This window comes from Dipteris shenzhenensis, chromosome 1 (assembly GCF_047967505.1).
Source record: "Dipteris shenzhenensis isolate YYH24624 ecotype China chromosome 1, Dip_SZ_1.0, whole genome shotgun sequence".
Taxonomy (NCBI): domain Eukaryota; kingdom Viridiplantae; phylum Streptophyta; class Polypodiopsida; order Gleicheniales; family Dipteridaceae; genus Dipteris; species Dipteris shenzhenensis.
In genome coordinates this window covers 14,538,246-14,561,364 of record NC_141596.1, presented here as the reverse complement: position 1 = coordinate 14,561,364, position 23,119 = coordinate 14,538,246, and the positions used below count along the sequence as shown (strand labels likewise).

The 23,119-nt window shown below is 42.5% G+C and overlaps 1 protein-coding gene across 3 annotated transcripts in view; it reads left to right on the top strand.

Moving 5' to 3' along the window:
• The window catches only part of LOC147905432 (uncharacterized), a 51,623-nt gene extending 38,148 nt beyond the window's left edge, over window positions 1-13,475 (top strand). For all 3 annotated transcript variants that reach the window (XM_087372523.1, XM_087372532.1, XM_087372514.1), the window contains 5 exons: window positions 5,428-5,605; window positions 5,769-5,864; window positions 5,959-6,025; window positions 6,124-6,286; window positions 11,703-13,475. In XM_087372523.1, coding sequence (XP_087228649.1) covers window positions 5,428-5,605; window positions 5,769-5,864; window positions 5,959-6,025; window positions 6,124-6,286; window positions 11,703-12,552 — 1,354 coding nt within the window. In that variant the 3' untranslated portion in view covers window positions 12,553-13,475. The remainder of the gene's footprint in view (window positions 1-5,427; window positions 5,606-5,768; window positions 5,865-5,958; window positions 6,026-6,123; window positions 6,287-11,702) is intronic.
• Window positions 13,476-23,119: the final 9,644 nt, after the last annotated feature.

Genomic DNA, 23,119 nt, shown 5'->3' with positions numbered 1-23,119 from the left:
TCCTCCTCAGTTCATTAGCTTAGTCATACGCCCAGCCAGTCCAGGAGCTCTCTCAATCCCCCTTTTCCCAATCGCCTGTAGCTCTGATACCAAATATCACGATATAAACATTCAAAGGCCTATCTTTCTCTTTACAATCACGGGCATAGGCACATATTTTCCTCCGAGCCAACCTCGATGGTAGCAAGCTTACAGAATCTCCTCTTACGTGAAAGCTCCTGCTTGCCAGATCCCAACGAGCCCCAATTCCCTTGATGGATCTAGTAGGCCACATGTCTACAATTTAGGGTACCTCCTAAATTCATCATTTACCCCTCTCTTGGGATATCATTGAAATCACTTGCCCCTTAGCACATTTAATGCATTTATACCCCTTAGCCTTAGATCCACCTAGTCTAGTGCCATATCACCGTCACCAAGGACCTTGACTTTGATTCCTTTCTGATCATTTAAGTAAAGCCCAAACAAATATAATACAAACATTGATCCTTTAAAGGAAAATGTCGACTGATCCTTCCGAGGTCATGTTGCCTCAACTTGAGCGTAACATTGTAGCTCCGCTCTTTTGATCTCCCCTCGCTCCTTTGACCTATTCTCTCCAACCCCGAGTTGGGTTGAACCCCCAGGCCAACCACGGGGGTGAAGGCCAAAATGTAGCAGACAAGCTCCTCAAAATTTCCTACAATTTCAACTCCATTTAGAAAAATCCTATAGATCACTCGGCTTGAGCCCAAAAAGGCTGATCCTTTGTATTACTAATGCTTCGAGCTACGACCTATACCATCGCAAGACCTCCGAAACATCGCAGGATCTCCAATCCAATCATTAGGGAGAGCCCAATAGAAGCCACTATGACCGCATCTAATCTCATACACACCTAAAAATCCATGTCTTGTACATGCCTATAAACAACAAACAGGTCAAAGCAAAGAGAAACCACACCATCATTATTCGAAAATGCAAATGCAAACGACACGTTGTCTATGTATCCGAGTGGTCTTATTGAATATCCAGGGTGGAGGTCCACCCCCTTATTCCTGGCAAGCATGTAATCTTTCCCAAAAATGGGACGAAGCAGAGTGGTTAGCTCCCAAGCTAGGGTCTATCAAACAAAAATCAAGGAGGCCTTTCATCGAAAAGAAAATGTCCTAAACCTCTAGCAAGTAAACTTAAATTTCAGAAGACAAAATGCAGAGCTCAAGGAAGGGATGGTAGACCTACAATGGAAATTGGAAGAGATGTTTTAGAGGCTGAATGTAGTAGAGAGGAAAGTAGACCAAGGCATTACAAAGGTAGGAACTCTAGAACAACTAATCCGAGTGTTAGATGATAAGGGAGATGAATCCAAAACAAACAGAACACAAGGCACAAAGAGGGAAAAGCATACACCAACCAACACATCATCTCCAAACTAAATGATTTGGTGAACTACAAGATGGACGAGTTTACCTCATGCATGAAGAAGCAAGAGGACATACAAGAGAAGCCCTTAATCTCAGAATATAGGGCTTGCAGAGAAAGAAATAGAGAACCTCGAAGTCTCTTTCGGTGAAAGAAATAGAGAACCTCGAAGTCTCTTTCGGTGACTTCTTGTTCAACACTATGAACATTAGTGAACCCGACCGGTAAAGATCATGAAGGATTAAGAAAAAGGAGAAAAACCTAGATTGATCATTATCACATTCCAAAATGCTGAAACACGGATGAAGGTCCTAAGACACATGTTTCTCAAGGGGCACTCTATGTGGGTGAAGTAGGACCTTACCTAAGTCAACATGCTCAATGAATGGCTGAAGTGGAAAAAGTAAAAAATGCCAAGAAAGACGAGAAATTGGCCTTCATCAAAGATGGCAAAGTAGTAATATTGAACAAAGATAAAAAACAAGAACACAAAGCCTAGGGAATCGACCCTCAAGATCAAGATATGGATGTAGAAGGGTTATCTCTAGATACAACTTTGGCACTGGCTGAAATGTTTGTAGAGATTGAGATTTCATTGCACTAGAAACTTGGGAGCATGAAGGCAACGGGACCAACCCTACAAGGGTTCTCAAAGACATCAATCCGGAATAAGAAAGACTACAGAGGAGTGGCATACTACATTAAAACAGGTTGGGACAAGGCAAGATTGTGAAGGCGGAATGAAACAAATATTACATGTGACTGGAAACCGGGGAAGCTTGCTACTTTGCACCCCCACAATCCCACATCTACAAGAAAAATGGACAGATATCTAGTGCAAACCCCTTTATGCAATTGAGCAAGGACATACATGAATACTGCAAGAAAGGTGCAATCATGCTATCAAGAGATTTCAATGCACGAACTTGCTTCAATCAAATGCCAACGATAGTGGAAGGTAGAATTCCAATGTGGATGGAAGAACTCGACAAAGAAGAAGTACAACAAGCTAGCAAAGAGTCTCAAAAGACATGGGAGAAGCCACCACATGGGGCAAACACTTGCTCACTTTGTGCGGATTTTTCAGCTTGAAGATATGCAATAAGAGCAAGGTCTTTGACAACACAAATTGCTTCACATGCACAACCACACGGGGTCCAATGCAGTTGATTACCTCATAATTGACCCACATGCAACCACTTCTTCCTTAATAGATTGAAGGCTGCAATTGCTTTGGAGGAAAGGTGATGAGGTGCTTCTTTGTCTTCAAGCACTTTAGTAGGTTAGTAATTGAACTATAATTTTTGCTAAGTCCTTAATATGCTTGTGGTAGGCTTGGAAAAAAGTCCATATGTGGCTTTTGTGCATTTGTAGGCATACTTCATTGGATAGTGTGCTTGATCTTTGCAAGATCTAACAGACATTGGAGGGATGGATATTGCACCCAAGTACACCTTCTCCAAGAGCTGGAGAACTTGTTTGAGATGCTTATGTTGAGTGGGATCCTTAAAGAAGATCAATCTGTTGTCAAGACACACAAAGGCACATTTGCGAGTAAGGTTATTGAAAAACCGCATCATTTTGTTAAATGTGGCCAATGATCTACTGAAACTGATGTGCATGACCACAAATTCTTGGGCATACTCTATGTGAAAAGCCAACTTGAGTATATTTGCTTCTAGATCCGGCTTTGAGGATGCCCACTCATCATATCTATTCTTGAAACCTCTGTATTCCATTGAGTCAAAAGTCAATCCTGGACATAGGATATTGACTTTTTACTATGAGTGTGTTGAGTGCATGATAATGCACACACATCTTGGTTGTGCTGTTCTTTTGCTTGACAAAACCGATGGGGGTTGTAGATGGATAATTGTTGGGTGTAGTGAAGCCTACTACTGAGCATCTCCCGCCAAGATTAGGACTCTTTCACCATTGATCTAGCTGTAGAACTAAAACATGGTGGAAACTAACGAGTTTTCTCCTTTTGGTGATCCTCAATCCCCTTGATGACAACATAAGTTATTTTGGCTAGGGCTAAGGCTGAAATTGGGCCAATTGTAGTGGCCATCTCCTTGCTGCTTCTTGTAGTAAGGACGACCTTGCTTCCTGTATCCCTGCACATTACAATAGCAACAATGGTTCTCTTTGCATCCTTGCACATGATAATAGTAAGAATGGTTTTCTTTGTTGTACATAGCACATGTCTCTGTGTCAAGGAATACATTGTAGCCATTGCTATCCTCCACTGTCATCCTTCTTTTTTGTTTCCTTTCCTAGGCTATTCCCATTCAATGCTTCCTCATTCATCAAAGGAGAATTTATTGTCACCCTTACGTTTCGTACTTATCAAATCTTAACTAAGAGAATCCATGCACCTCAATCTCAAGAAATAGTACTTCTGACCCCAGAGATGAACAATCTTGATGCATGAAGGAAAGAAGCCCTTTGAATCTCAACGCTGCTCATGATGGCAATCTCAATCCATAGGACTTGCACTTCATTTAGGTGTAAACAACAACAAGAATCAACCCTAAACGTCAAGAGCAATCCCGTCACCCATTAAGGAAAGCTCATTCTTTCAACCTCGTCCTACAAGTGATGGCAAGCCGACTCTCAACTCCATTTGGAATTAGCCTCAACCCAAGTAGGAATGTATAACTTTAACCTAAGCTCAACCCATAACGAAACAAAGATAAAACGTTGTAGGATCAAAATACATCATCCTCCAAGAGAGCACGTGATGCAGTAAATCCTAATAGGGGAATAGGACAAGCCTATCACAATGGGTTCCAACTGACTAGAAAGAATAGATCTATTGCTCTTTGAAAGTGTACAAGGCTCATTCTATCAAAATGTTTCGCTAGATGGCACAATCGCCATGGTTAGTGGATTACAATTAATGACCTCCACTGGCATTGGTGATACAAAATAATCAGAACCAGCACTCCTCTAATTCTACTATGTACATGGTATGTGTCCCAACTAATAGAGGTAGACCCTTACAAAACTGCTAGTGTAGACATGTGGATGTAATATAATCATATGCAGATGTAGATACATCGGTATTTTGATGTAGATCTATAATTAAAGTATACTATACAGAAAGATCACTTGAATCCCTTTGCTCAGGACATGTAAAGGCATTGCTGTTGCAACCTGTTTACAGGGGATAGTCCAATCCCTTTGTGCCTGTGTTGCTGCATTGTAGCTACGTTGGAAAAGCATTGTCTTTTGGGGTGCACCTAGCCTAGATTTATCTGGTGCATGAATTTCCACTCGTTATTTATAACTTCTTGATGTTAGATTACTGTCGCTAAGGTCATTGCCTTTGATGGATTCAAGGGCTAGTCTAGGTAAGCATTGATAGAGCAGTTTGCTTTCTCAGGGTGTTGCATTGCGAAATTCCGCTTTTTACTAAGCATGGCATGAGACAGCACTAAACACCCCCTGGTTCTGGATGGATATAGCTTTCGATAGAGATGAACTGTTGGCTTTTTGGCGCATGCTGTAGAATGTTAATTCTCGTTCCTTTTGCATGTTTGGTTTCAGATTTTCTCTTCCCATGCAATTTATGTCGGACTGTGGGCTTTTCCACACCCTCATATTATTTCTGGCAATCTTTTTGAATGGACATGTGATAAAGATTGTACTTCCATTTGATTTCAGTGTGCTGCCATATCATGCCTTGTTTCAGAAGATCTTATAGTGAGGGACATCTTATCTTCAGAGATTGTCATCAGCTTTTTCCTCTTGTGCTGATCTTCCTTAAAATTCGGAGTAACGAGTCGTAGTTAAACATGGAGAAGAGAATATTTGGGAGCCTCTGATTATTTGCAACTGCTGCTAGCTTGTCTATGATTCGCTGAGTGCTTTTTCTGCAAGGTTATAGGAACCTTGATTCTCAAAGGTGGATTTGACTTTGTTTCTGTATCTGCACACTTTTTACACTATCCAAGTTGCCATTGGAGGGCCTTAGAATATGATGCCACCATTGACTGCGCGAAACTGTTATCTGCTGTGCAGATACTGTGAATGCTTTGCTGCTGGACTTTATTGTGTAGACTGTAGTTGCCATGGTTGCTTCAACAGACCAGAATTTGAGGAAACGGTATTGGGGACTCGTCAGCAGATAGAAACAAGAAACCCTCTTGCTTTTGCACCCAAGGTCGTTCGAGCATCAGATACGTCTCCTAGTATTGGGGTAAGCGTTCAAACTCGTTAAGAATTATTGCATGTTTCTCAATGTTCTAGCTTGTGTACCATAAGCTTCTTTTAGTAACCAAAGAAAAGAGGATTAATTCACTTTCTCATGTTTGACACGTAGAGTAATGTCCAAATGTTTAATGTTGGTTTTGTATAAATAGGAAGATTATGTTGACACTCCTGCATCTGCACGCCATAAAAGGGGCTGCAATTGTAAGAAGTCTCAATGCCTAAAGAAGTACTGTGAATGCTACCAGGTAAGTATCCACCCATATATTGCAGCAGCCAATGTGGATCATTTTTGTTGTCATTCAAATATGTCATCTGACTTTTCTAATGTCGACCTTGCAGGCTGGTGTAGGCTGTGCAGATGGTTGTAGGTGTGATAGTTGTAAAAATATCTATGGCAGGAAAGAGGGTGTGTATGCAGTTTCTGTGTCTCCTTGCATTTGTAACAGAAAGAAACAAAGATAATCTTTAGAGGCATCACTCACCCTGTTTTTCCTTTTCATGTAGGCTCAGAGGATGTTGAGGATAAAGAACACCAAGTGGCTGTGCTAGAAAAAGAATCAAATTATGATCTAGTTAGTCCATTAGGTTTGATCAACGAATCTGGACATCAAGAGGAGCAGCAAAACATGGATCTTTCGCCAATCACACCTTCTTTGGACCATTCGTGGTGAGACTTTTTGTTTGCTATTTTGATGTTGAGAAGAAAGTATAACAGAAGACTTGAGTCTACTTCAGTACAACGGGAAGTATCTAGTGGATTAATGGAATATTACCTAGAACATTTAATGGGCATAATGCATCATCAGCCTCAAGTTCAGTAACACTTACGTCACTGCCTTATTGCACTCTAATGGAGCTCTTCGGGCTCCCTCAGGCTTTGACATCCACCACTCGTAATGCTGCATCTTTCCTTGATATATGTAAGAGGCTTTGGGTGTGCATGACACCATTTGACTCTCTTGTGATCTATCTGAACATAAAATGATGGTTAGTAAGACTGGATGAGAATCATCGTCTTCCTTTTATAGGAAGGACATTGATTTTGGCCATGGTGGCCATTCTCATACAGGTCTGATGATAAGTTTTGTTAGTGCCATAGGGCATTGAATCTAGACAGTACAAGGTGTAGCATTCGCAATCTTTAGAGAACCATGATTGAGGACATTTGACATAGCATCCACAGAGTGGTGGGACAGGAAAAAAGCGTGGGAGCAAAGCTAGACTGCTCAAATTAGATTAAAACTAAGGAAATATGCTTTGCAAAATAGAGTTTCTGCTCATTTGGCTTCTTGCATAGGACTTTTATTAAAGGATAGTAACAAGCAAAATGCCACTCTTGCTTGCACACGTGATATGAATTGTTAATACCAAAGCAGATTCTTAAAGCCTTGCATCGAAGTTGTTGGGGTTTTCTGTGTCCTGCTCATAGGATCCACTCCCGTTTGACTCTTCGGGTAGCTTGGGCTGAATGTGAGACCAATAAGAGTAATGATCTTCTTTGTTTTAGGGTTCCAAGCCTTGTAAGATTTATGACCATTACAATACCTAACAAGTTTCTTTCTAGCGGCATTAGGATTATAGACAAAAGCCATATAACTAGGATCTACTAGGCTTTTGATCTGTAAATCTTTAGGAGTTTTATTTAAGACATCTCTGGTTGGATTGCATTATGGATGCATGCTTTTGTACTTTCATCAGAAATTCAGTATAGTCCTCCTTTAATAATACTCCTCATTTTGTCCTTGAGTGTTCTATACACACATTCAACATTACCATTTTGTTGGGGAGTGTCTGAAGTAGTATGCTGTCTATTTATTCTTCTCTCTTTCTAGAATTCGACAAACTCCATTAACTTATACTTTCTCTTTTATCCAATTTAAGAGTCTTACCATACATGCTATTTTTGTTCTGCTACCATAGCATACAAGTCAATATGTATCAACTCAACGATGTTCTTCCTTGGTGCTTTCTTTGGAATATTTTTATGCTATATCTTCCATATGGTACATTTTTTGCCTATCATCTTTTTATGTGATAGATGAGGCATACTATATACTTTGACTTTCCTTTTTGTTAGGACAAGACTATATAATTTAGATATCCAAATGTTTCATGCTGTCTGTCTGTTTTTCTATGTACTAAAGAAAGATAGGTTTTGAAGTCTGGTATATGGTTGTGAATTTAGATAGGGGCCTCGACATTTTTAGCTATCAACTCACCTTCGTCTTAGTGAGACATATGTCCTTGTGAAACTCTACTTCTGATTTTTATTTGTTATAGCACTGACAAACAGAATAGTCTCGGTGCATACAAAAACGTTATACATATCCCATACATCTTTTTTATATCTTTATGGTACTTCCCTACCTTTGTTTATTGGTGTTTCCCTTCTCAAGATCCAAGAACCACTCTTTGTGAGAAGTGAAATAGCTAGAAGCCCATGGCACAATAAACCATGACTCGTGTAGTTAGCCAAATTGGTTGGTTCAGTTATTGGTAAAACTTTGTAAAGATTGTTTTGGGTTATTATATTGTAAATTTTCTTCCTACACCCAAAAGAAAAATGTTAGGCTTTCCACAATAATAACATTTATTGTTCATCTTGGTTTCCTTGTTTCCATGATTGGCTTTACTATCATCATGAAGACATTTGGAGTTATCATATTGTTTAGATTTTGACTATATTAGGGTTATTCTTACACCTATAGCCAACAAGGCTATATATTGTGTAGTAAATTAATGACCATAAATTTGGCATGTTCTCACACTTGATTTAAGTGGTCATTAACATTTATTATCCTTAATACTTAAGTTTGTGAGAACATGAGCCTTTTGATTTCACCTATTGAAATTTGATGCATTCTCTTTCAATCTCTTTTCTTTTTTCTCAAATATGGTCTAGGGCTTTGAGATTATTGTCAACTTTGAATTTCTTGATGTCATAATTAGCTCTATCCACTTTTGCATGCTCTAGTTAGGACACTATATTGTGCTAGGAGCAGATATCGAGAGTCAGAAGGGAGCCAATATGGATCCAATGACTTGATTAAGGAATAAGGTCTAAAGTCTATCTTGTTTGCTATTTTTAACCAGATGCTTTTTCGCTCGTCATATTGCATATGTAAAATATCTTGCTTGCTTAACCTACCCTAGAAAAGCACAACACATCATTCATCTAAGTCCGTGTAATATGAATGGGAAATTTAAATGAATCAAATAGATGGGTGTCCTTATTGGCTCAGTGTGAGAAGATGCTAGGGTAGGGTTTTCATATGATGGTGGTGCTTTTGGTGTCAAGGCAACAACCCACCCTCATCAAGATGCTTCCCACTTGTCACCGAAATATTTATCATGCGCCTCCTCTTTGTGCCACTCCCATCTGTTAGAGACTATGGTGCAATCATACCGAGCCCAAGCCTCCTTGAGTCCTTTCAAGTATCTCTTGATTAACCCCACTTGCTTCAAGTATCTCTTGATTATCTCAGTGTGAGAAGATGCTAGGGTAGGGTTTTCATATGATGGTGGTGCTTTTGGTGTCAAGGCAACAACCCACCCTCATCAAGATGCTTCCCACTTGTCACCGAAATATTTATCATGTGCCTCCTCTTTGTGCCACTCCCATCTGTTAGAGACTATGGTGCAATCATACCGAGCCCAAGCCTCCTTGAGTCCTTTCAAGTATCTCTTGATTAACCCCACTTGCTTCTTCAGATGTGTGGTGTGGAGAGCCTTAGAACTTGCAAGTGCAAGGGATGATGCTCCGACTTTAGCAGTAGCTAATTTCTTGTAGATAGGATTCCTCGTAACATGAAAGGGAATGTTGCAAGAAAAGAAAATCTGATTCTTTGCATTTTCAGCCTCTTGCTTTAGGCAAGTGTCCAAGTAGGCTCTATGGGATGCTATTGGCAGATGTGTCCTCCTGGCAGGAGGTCGTGGAGGAACTGCCATGGTAGTGGAAATCCCAATAAGTATGGATACATGGGACTAACTAGTGGGCCATTCTTAGTAGATGTACTCTTATGTACCCGCGATGTCAATGGAGCATCTCGTCATGTCCCAAACCCTCCACATATCTGAATGGGATGATGTAATTGTTGCCTCTATGCCCTCTTTCTGCTGCTCTATCAATACCTTAGCTTGAACAACCTGATCCGTCGCTCTAAGATGGAGGAAGGACCAAATCTCTGCTGGTGTACCTCCATGTGCCAAAAAGTTTCCTTTAAGAATGGCATGGAAACTCTTCATACGAGGGCCTTCCTCCCATAAAAAGTGTGCTCAAACTCAAGGGGCTGATCACATTGCACAAAACTTGCATACAGCCTTCTTTGTGCTAGATGTCCTGCCATACACATTCTACCTCTTGTGGCCATGGTAGCTTGTAGGAACCCTGAACGCCGGAGAGAATAGGATCAAGGGAAGAATTGGAGAATAGGACGAGAGAGGAAACAGACTGGAGTGTTGAGATGGGAATTTTAACTAAAGTGTTTGTCTAAAGTTGAGCGGCCACCCAGGCTCAGAAAAAGCAAAGGGAGAGAGATGTGGGATGAACCAAGGAGGAAGAAAGGATGAGGGAAGAGAGTGAGGGAGAAATGGCCCAAAATGACGAAGGTAGGAGGGAGAACTAGCTGTCTGAGGAGGGTTAATCAAAATTTCATTTGGTATGAGAGACTAGAGTGCCACTAGCTAGGCACATGATGATATGTTTGAGCACTGAGTTGAAAGATGCGGAGCTAGGTTTTGCCATGCAAGCTGCTTGTGTGCAGCCTCGATGTAGGAGACGGGTCTTGGAAGCAAGTTTTCAGAGAAAGCGTTTAACATTGCACCCTTTGCTGTTGGGTTACATGAAGACTGCTGCCATTGTATCGTCTTGAACATTTTGCCTTATCTGCATTGCCTTTCGTAGCTAGTTATTTGCACGCTTGAGCCATTAGAATTTCACGGGATGAAGTGGATGGACAGCTGGTCTTGTTTTGTGTCCTATTTTTTTATCCCCCAAGAAAGGAATTAATAGAAGTATGACCCTGCAGAGTAGTCCGAGAAAAACAGGGAGCCATTCCACTCCCTAAGAAAAAAAGATCCTTACAGAAGCTGCCTGGGGAAGACCCCGGGGATCTTCTTTTATGGTCTCATTCTGACTGACTGTGAGGTCCTATTTGGTTGGCCATCCCACATTTGACAGGCCTTGGGTTTGGCAGGAGGAGTGTGACAGGTACCGGTTTTAGAATGACAGGCCATCCCTCTAACATTAACTACTTGCGCAGTTGCGCAGAGTACAATCCTTGCATGTGGCTAGGTACAACTTATCTCAGCCTCCACACTTACAATGTGAGCCTGTATACACTTGTAACTTCAATTAGGTACAGAGCAAACCTTGCAGATAAGTGCTTCAGCTTAGGAAACCCTGTCTACAACTAATGATATCTGGGGAGAAAAAAATGCTTATTGGTTACTTGCAACAGACAAATGTTCTGTGACGTCTCAGTTTTCTTTGATTATTGCCTTGCTGACTCATGGTACTTTCTCATTGGAACAAAAGATTGAAGTATGCTATCATTTGCTGGAATATATTTTGGAATCTTAAGGCCTGAAGATGTAGTGAAGCTTTGACTGTTATAGCAGGCCTAGTCCTTGTGAGCTGCATCTTTCTGAATTACTTCTTTCTGTCATTTTTCTGCCAAATTTGTTGAATAACTCCTTTTTCGCGTGGCATACACTGATAATAAATGTATTACATTTATTTAATTTCCTTATAAAATTGTGCTCTCCTTGCAAATTATCCCATATTCAACCTGTGGTGCTCTGTATTCTTAAAGTTGCATCAAGGATAGCCCTAGCATATTCAAGATGTCGATATTAGCAGAGAGTCTGCTGGTAAAGGCAATTTTTACGTATTAACCTTTAATTGTAGATATGAGTTCTGAAATTTAAGTTCATGGGCATCTGAGATTGGGCCATAACCAGGAACCTTTGTAATCTGATCATCTTAATTGAACCTTGTGCTTCTAACTTTGTGCTCTGAATTTAAAGAATGAGAAAATAATTACCACGGGAATCTAATTAAAATATCTTATTTGGGGTTGCAGGGAATGCAGGTCTACATTTGAGCTGAGGTCCAGTTCTGACAGGTGTTACCGATCCGAAGAACCCCTCTCTCAATTGTTTTCAATCCCAGCACCAATGCCTTTCAGATCACCATCAAGACTTTTCATGTCATTGACAGGAGAAGAAAGCAATGGCTTAGCAAATACATACTGTCACCAACCAGCATGCACAACGAAAGTTGCAAAGCTGGGGCAATTCTCACCTCGTTGGGATGGACTTGGTGACATCTGTATACTGACACCCCTCCCTCAAACTCTCCTCCAATCAACTTTCTTCCTTGACAGAATCAAGTCCTGTTCCTCACTTCAGCCAAGCAATGGACATTCCACCTCATGTATCGATTTAGAATCATCTGACTTGTCATACAAAGAAGTCCCTCCATTACCTCCTGTCCATGCTGGTCCTCCTCCGCTTTTTCCTTCTACCAGCTACCATTTTCAGATACCAGAAAATTCACTGACTACTCCAGTAACTCCCATGCCACGCTCTTCCATCCATGTATCACGAGCAGAGTGTCAATTTGGAGAACTCCCAGATACTCTACCTCATCAGGCTGGCTGGTTGAGTGATGAGGATGATACTCCAAACTCCTTGAAGGATCCAGGTGCTTTATGTGCTCCTTCCATTATCTTGAAAACAAGGTCTCCCAAGCAGAAAAGAGTTTCTCCTCGTGTTATGTCTAGGAGCACAAATCTCACTGATATGTCATCTCCATGCTCAAGAACTAGTCGGAAGTTCATAATGCAGGCCATGGGCTCATTTCCACCTTCAACCCCAGATTTGCCTTTTATTAATGCAAAAGGTGCCAGTGACTACCTGAATAACCCATAACCAGTCGACTTTGGCATAAGAATCTTCAGAATTTTATTTTTTTACTGAGCATGAGAAAAAAGACCTCCAGGGGGGAAAGACTTGCTTTGAAGCTTGGTAAAGATTTCATCAAATCTGTTCTTCAATGGTTCGAATCAGATGTATGGGGAAATGTATGCATATTCTTGTCTTACAGCGGAGAGTCAACAAGGCTAGAAGTCCTGGATTGCTCTAATATGAAAATTCTATGGGGATCGGACAACCAATTAGGTGTTGAAATTTGACATCTGGTATCAGCCAAGAACAATCAAAGCTGCTGTTGAAACGTTTGTGGTTTAAAATGGTGTACTAAAGATTACTGAATCTGGATAATTGACTGTAACACACCTAGGCTTCAGATTGCACAGATTGAGGTGCCCTTGCCCGTTGTTTGACACTAATTCTAGGCGCTGCTGATTTGGGATGTGGTGTCCACCATGGCAAGAGTTGAGGGAGCCTTCAGAAGTCCCCGCAGAGTAATCAAATGCAGGCAGAAAATGGAGTTTTTGCGATATGAGCTTTTGGTGTGTTTTTCTGAAAGGCCTTCTATGTGTGAAGCTAGATGGGCGTCTTGATGCATGGTGAGAAGTTTTCAGAAGTGGAGCTTCTTTTGTACAGTGTACATAATGAGTTAAAGAGTTCAAAAGATTCTAAGCCAAGCCTTGGGACTATTTTCTTCTATGGGACTCATTGATAGCAGAATAATCATTGTACGGTATTCCATGATCCCATCAGGGCAATATGCAGTACCCCTTGGGGTCCCAGTTTTCTGTTTATTTGGGATCAGAATCCCTATCAAAAGTCAACTGCTTTATGTAAATTTAGATTGGGCTATTGAAATACAAAGTAGAACATCTACCTGGAAAGGTAGGTGTAGTTAGAAGGAAAGAATTGTTGCACTTTTCTCATCAGAGATCTCAGTGTGGGTCGATAATGCTGTCATTTGTTTGCAAGCTCTCTCCAAATGTCAGTGCAAGTGCGCCTCTGCTTCTCCAAGAGTCCAACTGGCACTTCTTCTCTAACTTTTTTTTTACATACTGGGTTTTAATCTCAACAACAAAAATGTGGATCTCTGCTAGTCTTACAAGGGTATATCTTAGTTCGTTGGCTCACTACGTGAAACAAGATGCTCTTTTTCCCTGGGTGTTCTGGGACAATGAGCAGTGATACTGTTCAGCTGGGCATGGCTATCTTTTTGTGCTTCGTGGCACTCACCATTAATGTGGTTTTGCAGGTCAACTTGCATTCTGTTTTGTGAGGATGAGGCTGAGGAGGGGTTGGTTCTTTGGGCAGTGCTTCTCCCTTACGCCCACTGTTTGCTTCTATATGCTATGGTTATTTTTGCATGCTCAATTGACTATGTATGAGTGTGTGGATTTGTATGCGTGAGGATATGTCTATATTATGGTCTGCACCCACCGTTGGGCGCAGGTGAGGCCAGTGGGGATGTCATAGTAGCTAGTCCTTGCTATGGCTGATGGAGTTTATGGTTTTTAACCTTGTGACTGTCATGAGATTGAAACTGCACTCTGTGTTGTCTTTTGGAGGATGAATTTGGGCATGTTCCTGGACTCATCTGGATATATGGTTATTTTTGGGTCTCTTTCAGTTATTGGTTGCTTTTGGTACTCCTGATTAATTTATAGACAAGAGTCTCCTTCGGCTATCAATGTGCCTCGCTTTGCTCCCAGCCTAGACTATTTAAAAGGTGTGATTGGGTATCAGGCTTTGTTAGAGTCTTTTGGTATCTTGTCTTTTCTTCCACAGAATTGCATATTTTCTAGAAGTAATCTGTCTTTCTCACGGGATCATGAAATTTATTATTTGTGCTTACTGAATGTGTACCCCCCAATGTTATTTGAATGATTATTCGCTCCACATTCCATTTGGAATTCTGTAAGGTGAAAATATTGAAAATTCGAGGAATGTCAATAGGATATCTAAAGCTATTCATGGTTGCTGAAATTGGACCTAAAGTTCACTAAAGTTCATGATTTTGTTGCTCATGTTTATGAAAATGAGTCACCTCCTAGGGATACTTCTAAAACGTTCAGTTCTGCTGTCTATTTGGAGGCTCTTGGAGGAATCTCAATTCTTAAATCAGTAATGGGGGCCCTAACGTGCTGCATAAATCTTAGAAACTTTTTTCGCACCTGCAGAGCATTTGTGACATGAGGTATTACAATAAATTGGCGAGAGGGCATGTATACATGATTTAAACTCATTTCAAAGACACGTTTCGTGCAAGGGAAGAGGGCTCTCCTAGATTGTGAACAAGTAACTTATCCCAGGATTTCGCAAGGTTTATTCATGGTTTTGGATTGGGTATTTTGTGTTTTGGGGCTTGCATGAGAACCATCTTTGAATTGTCCCCCCCCCCCCCCTCCCCCCAAGAAAGGAACCTTCTATTAATGCTTTGAAAAACCAACCATACAATCAACCATCCCAAGGTGCTGAGTATGGGAGAAAAGAAACCAAAAAACTGACTGAAAGGGAACCAGCCTGTTCTAGAGAACTCAGCTCACTGCCTAGGGAATCTCTAGAATAGGGGCTAACAACCAGGGGCCGCGCGGGGAAGGGGGGGGGGACTATACAACCAGCGAATCCCTCGCGGCGTGAAAATATAAAAGATGCCTACAAGCCATGCCTTGCAGAAACCTTGCCTTGCGGGGGTTGGAGTGCCACTCTCCCAGGTGGAACGCAAGGTGTAGATAATGTCCTGCTAGATGGCGACCAAAGTGGTTGAGGGTGGGATATGGTGCTCATCCATCACAAGGCTGCAACGTGCAACCCATATGTTCGAAGCTGCAATGCTGGCCACTACCTCCCACACGCTGTCCTCTGGTATAGACGGAGAATCTAGCCGAGCAGGAGGGGTTGCCTCATGAAGGTTGATCCTCTAGATGCTCTGACTGTGGATCCTGTATCCAAGGGAGACCTCGTCTAATAGGGAAAGCATGGCCTCCCTCTGCCAACCAAGCCGCCATGCTGCAGGTGAAGTGTCTTTGTAGGCTCTATAGTTGGGCCACAATCCCACAAGGATCCCAACTAAATCCTTTGTGCGCAAGGGTAGCTCCAGAGGCAATGAGGTATCATCTCGAGGATCGTTTGTGCAACAATGGCATTGTCCATCCACCCGCATCTTCTCCAACCAACCTACAGGTAGACCACCATGGGCGGCCAACCAGAAGAAATAGGTGGTCTTCGTTGGACTGTAGATGTGTTCAAAATTTTGCCTGTGGCACCTGCTGTACTGCCCAGTGCCTCTCCCCCTTCGCCTTGAAGGGGCCCAAGTCGTTACCTCCGTTCCATCTGTGTGTAGTGTAGGAGAAAAAGGCCACCTCATTCATGTGCTTTGTGTGGCTTGCCCTAGAAGGCCAAGACCACTAACCCGGATCCCACTACACATCCTGTAGAGGCTTGCCCTCCCATAGCCACAGGCACCACCTAGCAGCGTCCTGCCCTAGAATGTGAGGAAGTCAATGTGCCACTCTTTGCACAAATGACCACTACTCTGATCACTTGCCAGTGGATCGAGTCTAGGCTCCCATCGACTCTGGGTCCCCCTTAGTCATCACTGCTTGAAGTAGCCACGAGAAGAGACGGGGCAGTTGCTACCTCGCTGAATCATAATCCTCAGCGGTATCTCGGTCTTGGCGAACTGTCCTAGCCATTTGCTATCCACCCATAAGTGAAGTCCCTCCCAACAAGACTCAAGGATGGCAAAATCGATCTCCCTCATCTGTTGACGAGCACCTCACATGTGAGCTAGGACTCCAAGTCTCTCCTCTGCCTCCACGGGGAGCTTGCTCCACCTACCAAAGGAGCTAGCTGGGTCGCTGTCCCACTGAGCCCAACCTATGTGAGTCCACTATCCAAGCATGAGTCCATCCTGATCCTTAATCTCTTGGTTTTAGATAAGGGGCTGGTGCTCGAACTCCTTCCCCTCCTTGCAAACGACGCTTGCAAACGACGACGACGAGCTCAGATGAGAGTCCTGCTGCTAGTCTTTGCCAAACCGTGTATAGACTCTGCATCAGTGTTGGGGAGCCCTTCCCTGTGAGGGGGTCCTTCGAGAAGATCCATCTGTGTGACTATATATATATATAAATATATATATGTATCTATATATGTAGATGTGTATGTGTGTCTATATGTACACATACACACACACACACACACACTTTTTTTTAGTGAAAGCTTTGATTGATTATCTTACAAGAATAGTCACCTTAAAAAAGAGGCGCAAGAAAATACATTAACTAAAGATCTTAGTATAAGCCAAATATACATCCTGATCTATTTGGCGAGTCTGCAAGCAATCAAAGAAAGATTGTTGCAGAGAACGCTTAAAGAAAGCAAGCAAAAAAAAAAAAGGGATCACTAAAGACTTTACGATTGCGGTCTGTCCATAGAGTCCAAAGTGCCTAATAGCGAACCCAAACAAAGAAAAGATGAAACTCCGGTCGTTCTAGATGAAAACCAAAGAGCCAGAAAAATTTCCCGAAGAGAGGAGTCCGGAATCTCGCTCGGAGCCTCTGTCGAAGAGAACCCAAAAACTGCCGAGAAGATGGGCAATGCTTGAATAAATGAGGCACAGTCTCCTGAGGAATTAGACACCGATGACATAAAGCAGGAGCAGTGTGCCTACGGGCCAGCCACTGTCCAGATGGAAAAATTCCCAAAAGCACTCACCATAAAAAACTTGTTGCCGAAGTGGAACCTTGTATGCCAAATATGCCGCAGTCTTTTCCTCCACCACTTAGTTGACCAATGCATTCACCAAAGAGAATTACCCCTTTCTGAAACCCAGGGTTGAGGCAAAAGGATTTTGTATAATGCAGGCATAGTAATCTGAGATAGCCTCAAAGGATGAGAGGAGGACCCAAGGGAAGTCAATGTCCAATCCTCTAATCGATCCTGGAGTTCCAAAGGGGGAATCGGAACCAAAGGCGAAAGCATACAAGTGATTTGCTGCCATAAAGTACGATAATGAGAACCCAAACCATACTGTGTGGTTGCCAGAGAAAAGGGAAGCATAGAGCCATCATCACGAGTAACATCAATAACAATAGTATTGATCCCTTTAAAAGAAATAAAGTAAGAACGGCAAGGTTCCTGTAAAGCAAGCAAAGGCGGAAAAACTTTGGACCAGTGAATGCTTTCAGCCCGCAAAGAATTACCCATCAGAGACTGTCGACCATGCCATTCCAAGTGAGAAAGAATATGCTTCCAGTCAAGAAGCAAGCTGGAGACCATAGGATAGCCATGCAAAGTGCCATCAATGCACCCGAACAAGAAATCCCACTGAGTGGGTTGCCAATGATGAAAAAGTAGGAGTACTGATATGTGCGATCAGAGATTGAATCATGAGAGTCCAAGGCTGATCACTTTTTAAAAATTGCAGCAACATTTTCCCCCTGTGAACAAGGATGTGCACCTGGATATTAGTGATATTCAAACCTCCATGCATCTTAGCAGAACAAATTCGATGCACAGAAAGCAGTCTGAGACTTTTTCTGGCATGTTTGGAACACCAAAACATCTCCATAATGACAGACATAAAGGAATCAAGATCTGCCTTGGCGAACATGATTAAAGGCAAATAAAATTGAATGTATGCCACAAGTATGGACAGCACAACATGTAAAGGCCAAGTTGCCAAGTTTCAATATTCAAGCTTTTTCTAGAGCTTGATTAGAACCCAATCAATTTGTTGTCGACGAGTAAGTCCCCAGCCCAAAGGATAACCAAGGCGTCGAACTAACTGAGTGGGTGGTATGATCTCCCCTGGCCATAAGAGACTGTGCCAGTCTTTAAGATGCAATGGGAGCAACTTAGACTTTTGAAAGTTAACATGAAGGCCAGTTGCCAAACCATAAACTGAAAGGGCTTGCATCAAAGCAGAAAGATCAGCCAGAGTATTCCTTAGAGTAAAGAAAGAATCATCAGCATAGGCCTCAGCAACCATGCTGCGATTTTCATCCAGTTTCAAACCATGGAGAGAATGTGTAGCCACTAGATGATCAATGTATTGTAGCATAGGATGAGTAGCAATAGCATACCGTAAGGCACTAAGGGGACAGCCCTGTGATGAACCGAACAACGAAGAGTCCATTCTTCATAAATGTCTCCAGAAAGAATACAAGCAGCATTGCTATCCCTATAGAGCCAATAAATAACCTACTGCATTTTTATTCCAAACCCCAAGGCTCGCATTGTTTGCGAGATGAACTCCCATTAAACTGTGTCAAAAGCTTTGGCAATGTCAATTTATAAGAGCAAAACATCCTGTTGCGTGTACTTAGCATATTAAATCCCAACATAAGCATTGGCAATATTGTCCATGATATGCCTACGAGGAAGAAAGCCATATTGAGAAGGATGCAGCCCATCATGCAGATAGCCTTTGATACGGACAACAAGCATTTTAGCTATGATCTTGTTAATGATTGGCATGAGCGTGATTGGTCTCCAATCAGAGATAAAATCAAAAATCTGCTTCTTAGGAAGGAGCTTTACAAGTCCTTTTTTCCATGATAGGGGCATTTGCTGATTTTCCCAAGTTGTATTAGCCATTTGCAGCAGAGGGGATTTGAGGCTATCCCAGAAAGCAAGAAAGAATTCAACAGGGAGGCCATCCCATCCTGGAGATTTCCATCTACCACAGAATCTAACTGCATTTGATAATTCCCTTTCAGTGAAGGGAAGTTCCAGCTCCAAAGCTTGAGGTTGAGAAAAAATTGGATGGATATGCTGTAAAAGAAGCTAGCGTGTAGACAAAATCTCAGGAGAAGGAAAGTCCACATGCCCAAAATGGAAGGAGAAGTGCTGCACACAAAAATCAGCAAGTTCAGAGCGAGATGAAGACCAAGAACCATGAGGCATCTGGACCCGATAAATATTTGTAGCCTATCATTTGCAATGCAAACTTTTGAAAAATTATTTCGAAGAGCAGCCTTTATCCCAAAAAGCCCTTTGTCGAGATCGGGTTTCCCATTTAGCAAGCTTTCTTTGATTATTTGATTGGAGACAGAATTGGCCTGACATAAGTGCATGCTTTCATTAGAAGACAAAGGCCGAAGGTGACTAAGCTCAGTTAGACTCTAGCAAGTGAGTTTAGCATGCACAACAATCTCCCGTGTGGCTCGCATAAATGATTTACCATAATCCTGAATCACAGCTTGCATTCGAGCAACAAAAGCCTGCCATCCATAATCCAGATCCAAAAGCATTTGAGAAGAGAGAGGCTGAATGGCATTAGAGACCATAGCTTGAAAATCATCATGTTCCAAATAACTATTATTCACCAACAAAAGCCTTCTACAAGGCAATCTGTCATCAGGAAAGTCATGCATGGAGAGCCTCAACCAAAGAGGTGCATGATCAGAATGCATGAAGGCATGATCAACCCAAAGTTGACAAGTAAAGGCCACACAATGCTGCGGATCAACCTGATACCATTTGTCCAGGCATGCTTGATAGGAAGATTGAGCATTGTGCTGAAAGGTATAGCCCGGGAGCGTGGGCTGTAATTCCTTTCAGAAGTCCACAAAACGCAACTGAACCAAAAAATCAGACCATGCCTGCTGTTTAGAAGCCAACATATGAGTGTGGCCCGAAGTATTATCTCTTGATTGCAGAGCATTGTCTCCATGGATAATTATGCATGGCATCCCAAATCAACGCTCAATCATTGGAAGATTGAGGGGCACAAACCAATGCAAATTCAAATATTTCTCCTTGAACCAGGCATTGCATAATAATCCATCTACCATGGCGATTATTGAGAGCCACAACAGATCATGCCTTACCAAAAAAGCCACCCCAGATAAAGAGTGCTCTCCAGCATAGAAAATATAATAACCAACAAAATGTCCTATGTGACTAGCATACACGTGCTGATTATGTTCCTACAAAGCCACTATGTTTGGCTGCAATTGACTGATATACATCCACACAAGTTTCCACTTTCTATGATCACACAAACCCTGTACATTGACTGTAACACATTTGATGTGGTTAAGCATATTTATAGATATAGGACATATATGTACAACAAACAAACAAACTGACTATGTTTGCATCTCCACCTCAAGATTAGGGCCTCTGCCCTGAGAAGAAGAATCAGCTTGAGGAGAAGACAAGAAAGCAGCAACATCCTCTTCTGGAAAGAGGGTACGATTTGCAGTGACAGCTGCCCAAGTCAAACCAATTTCAAAATTTTCAGTGGGGGTTTTGCCTTGTGAGGATGCACCATTCCAAGTTCTGGATGGCAAAGGTCTCCTAAGAGAGAGAACTTTTCAAGGAGTTTGCCATGCTTCATCCAAAATTTTTCCCTTCACTTGAGGCTGAGCTGTCGAAGGAATAGAAAGAGGAGCACGAGCATTCGAGGCAGCCAGAGCTTTGCCTTTATCTTGGACAGCAAAGAACTGTTTGACCCCTTTGTTTTTCATCACAAAAGAGGCATTTGAATTCTTACTTGGAGGCGGGACTTGCACTGGTAGTTTGGGAGCTCGAGAAGGGCAATGCGAAGCCATATGCCCAAACTACTTGCATTCAAAGAAAGCTCCTACAAACAGCCCCCATTTCAGCTTGTAAAAAGCACTACCCATGGAAACATTATTGACAATAACCGAATAAGAAGCCAGGGTGGGATTATCTGTGTTCCACAAAATGCAAAAGTGATTCGAATTGCCGTTTGGTTTTGGTGGACAAACCACCTTGCCAAGAGAAGCTATAATTTTTGGCAACAGAGAAGCCATGCACTAAGGAAAATCCACAACCTCTACCCATACACGGCAGTGGTGTCGACCCGAATGAATGCCAGATAATCCTTGGTAGGGGACCAGGGTAAGACATGGACCATCTGCTGGCCATAGAAGAGCGGAGAGTGCTCCAGCAAAACCTGTCTATGTCATCAGCCATGATGATCTCAAAAAAACCCCTTGCTGCTATATAGTGGACTTTTTTGACATAACACCCACCCAGGGTTCTAGTCAACCAATTGCCCACATCTGTAGCAGCACGCATACATCCAGGAAAGAAAATAAGAATGGCATGCTTAGCATATTCCTTGACAAGATCAAAGATGTCATCCATATCAACCATGATACCTATTGTGGGAAGTGGATCTTTCCAACCCTTTCAGGTATCCTCAAGACCTTCATGCATCACTTTCGTAGACAAGCTGAGCCTCTGCAGAGGCATGAAGGGGTCATCCTGACCCATCACCTGCCTTTGTTTGTTATTCGAAATGGACCTATCCTTTTGAAATGTCTTCTCATAGGGACAATCTGCCATTGTAGTTGAAGAAGTGGAGAAGCAAGGAACTGAAAAAGGAAGGGGCAAAGAAGGAGAAGATGGAAAAAGAGCTGGACAAGAGAAAGGGATATATGCAAGGAAACACCTTGGCAAAGGTTAGAAAGGAGTTTACACCAGGCTAACCGAAACGAGAAAAGGAAACAAAGAAAGAGGAGAAGAAGAGGGATCAATGGGGAGTAGCAGTGGCACACGAGGGAGCACCACCTAGCCTGCACCAAAAAATGCAGCAGCCTGTATGGATCACCAAAATTGTACAAAAATGTTGAGCAAGTATAGAGGTCAACCAACACTTATACAGGTACAGAGGCCAACCAACGCTTGTACGGGTAGTACTGTCTATACGAAAATCGGCAGCTTGCAAAGATGTGAAACAACTGTACGGATTGGCAAGATTATCAGCACCGTACAGAAGTGACAAGAGCATACGGCATACCCAACTAGATGAATTGTACAGGGTGCAAACGGTAGCCTGTACAGAACAGAGACTAGCAGGGAAGGCTACGTAGATTGTAGGGATGCAATAAGAAGGCCGTATAGATGCCGTACAAAGGCTGACAGCAAAGGACGGGGGCTGGAAGATGATGCAGAGGTTGCCTATATGATGGGAGCTCTCCTCTCTCTCTCTCACCTACACACCTACACACAACACACACACACACACACACACACACACACACACACACACACACACACACACACACGTGTGTGTGTACATACATACATACATACATACATATATATATATTGCTGCCAATGTCCCCCTGTGCATGGGGTGTTCATGAGAAGCCCTCACTGTAGGAGGAGCTTTTAGGTCTCTATGCCTACAGTGAGATAGTGCACGACTAGCTTCCCCAGCCTCCTCCAAGTACAGGGTCATGCCCTCCGATCAATCCATGGCGGGAGGAGGATGAATCAATGCGGATGTGACGAGCGCTGTCCTCCTCATGACGAGCGATGTCCTCCTCATGCGAGGTGTCCATGTCTTCACTCCCCTAAGCATTAGGGGAGAATTGGGGCCTCCAAAGGGCCCCCAATTAGTGTTTCCTAATTTCAAGGGATTAGTGAGGTATTTGAGGTGTACCAATGGGAGTGATCCTTTTTGTGGGGCAATGCCACGTTGAGGTGCAGGGTGGGCAGACCTGCAAATAGCCCCTATTGGCTACTCCTCTTACATCGGGGACCACTCAAGCCATCCCCCCCCTCCTCAACCCATGCTTGACCCTTC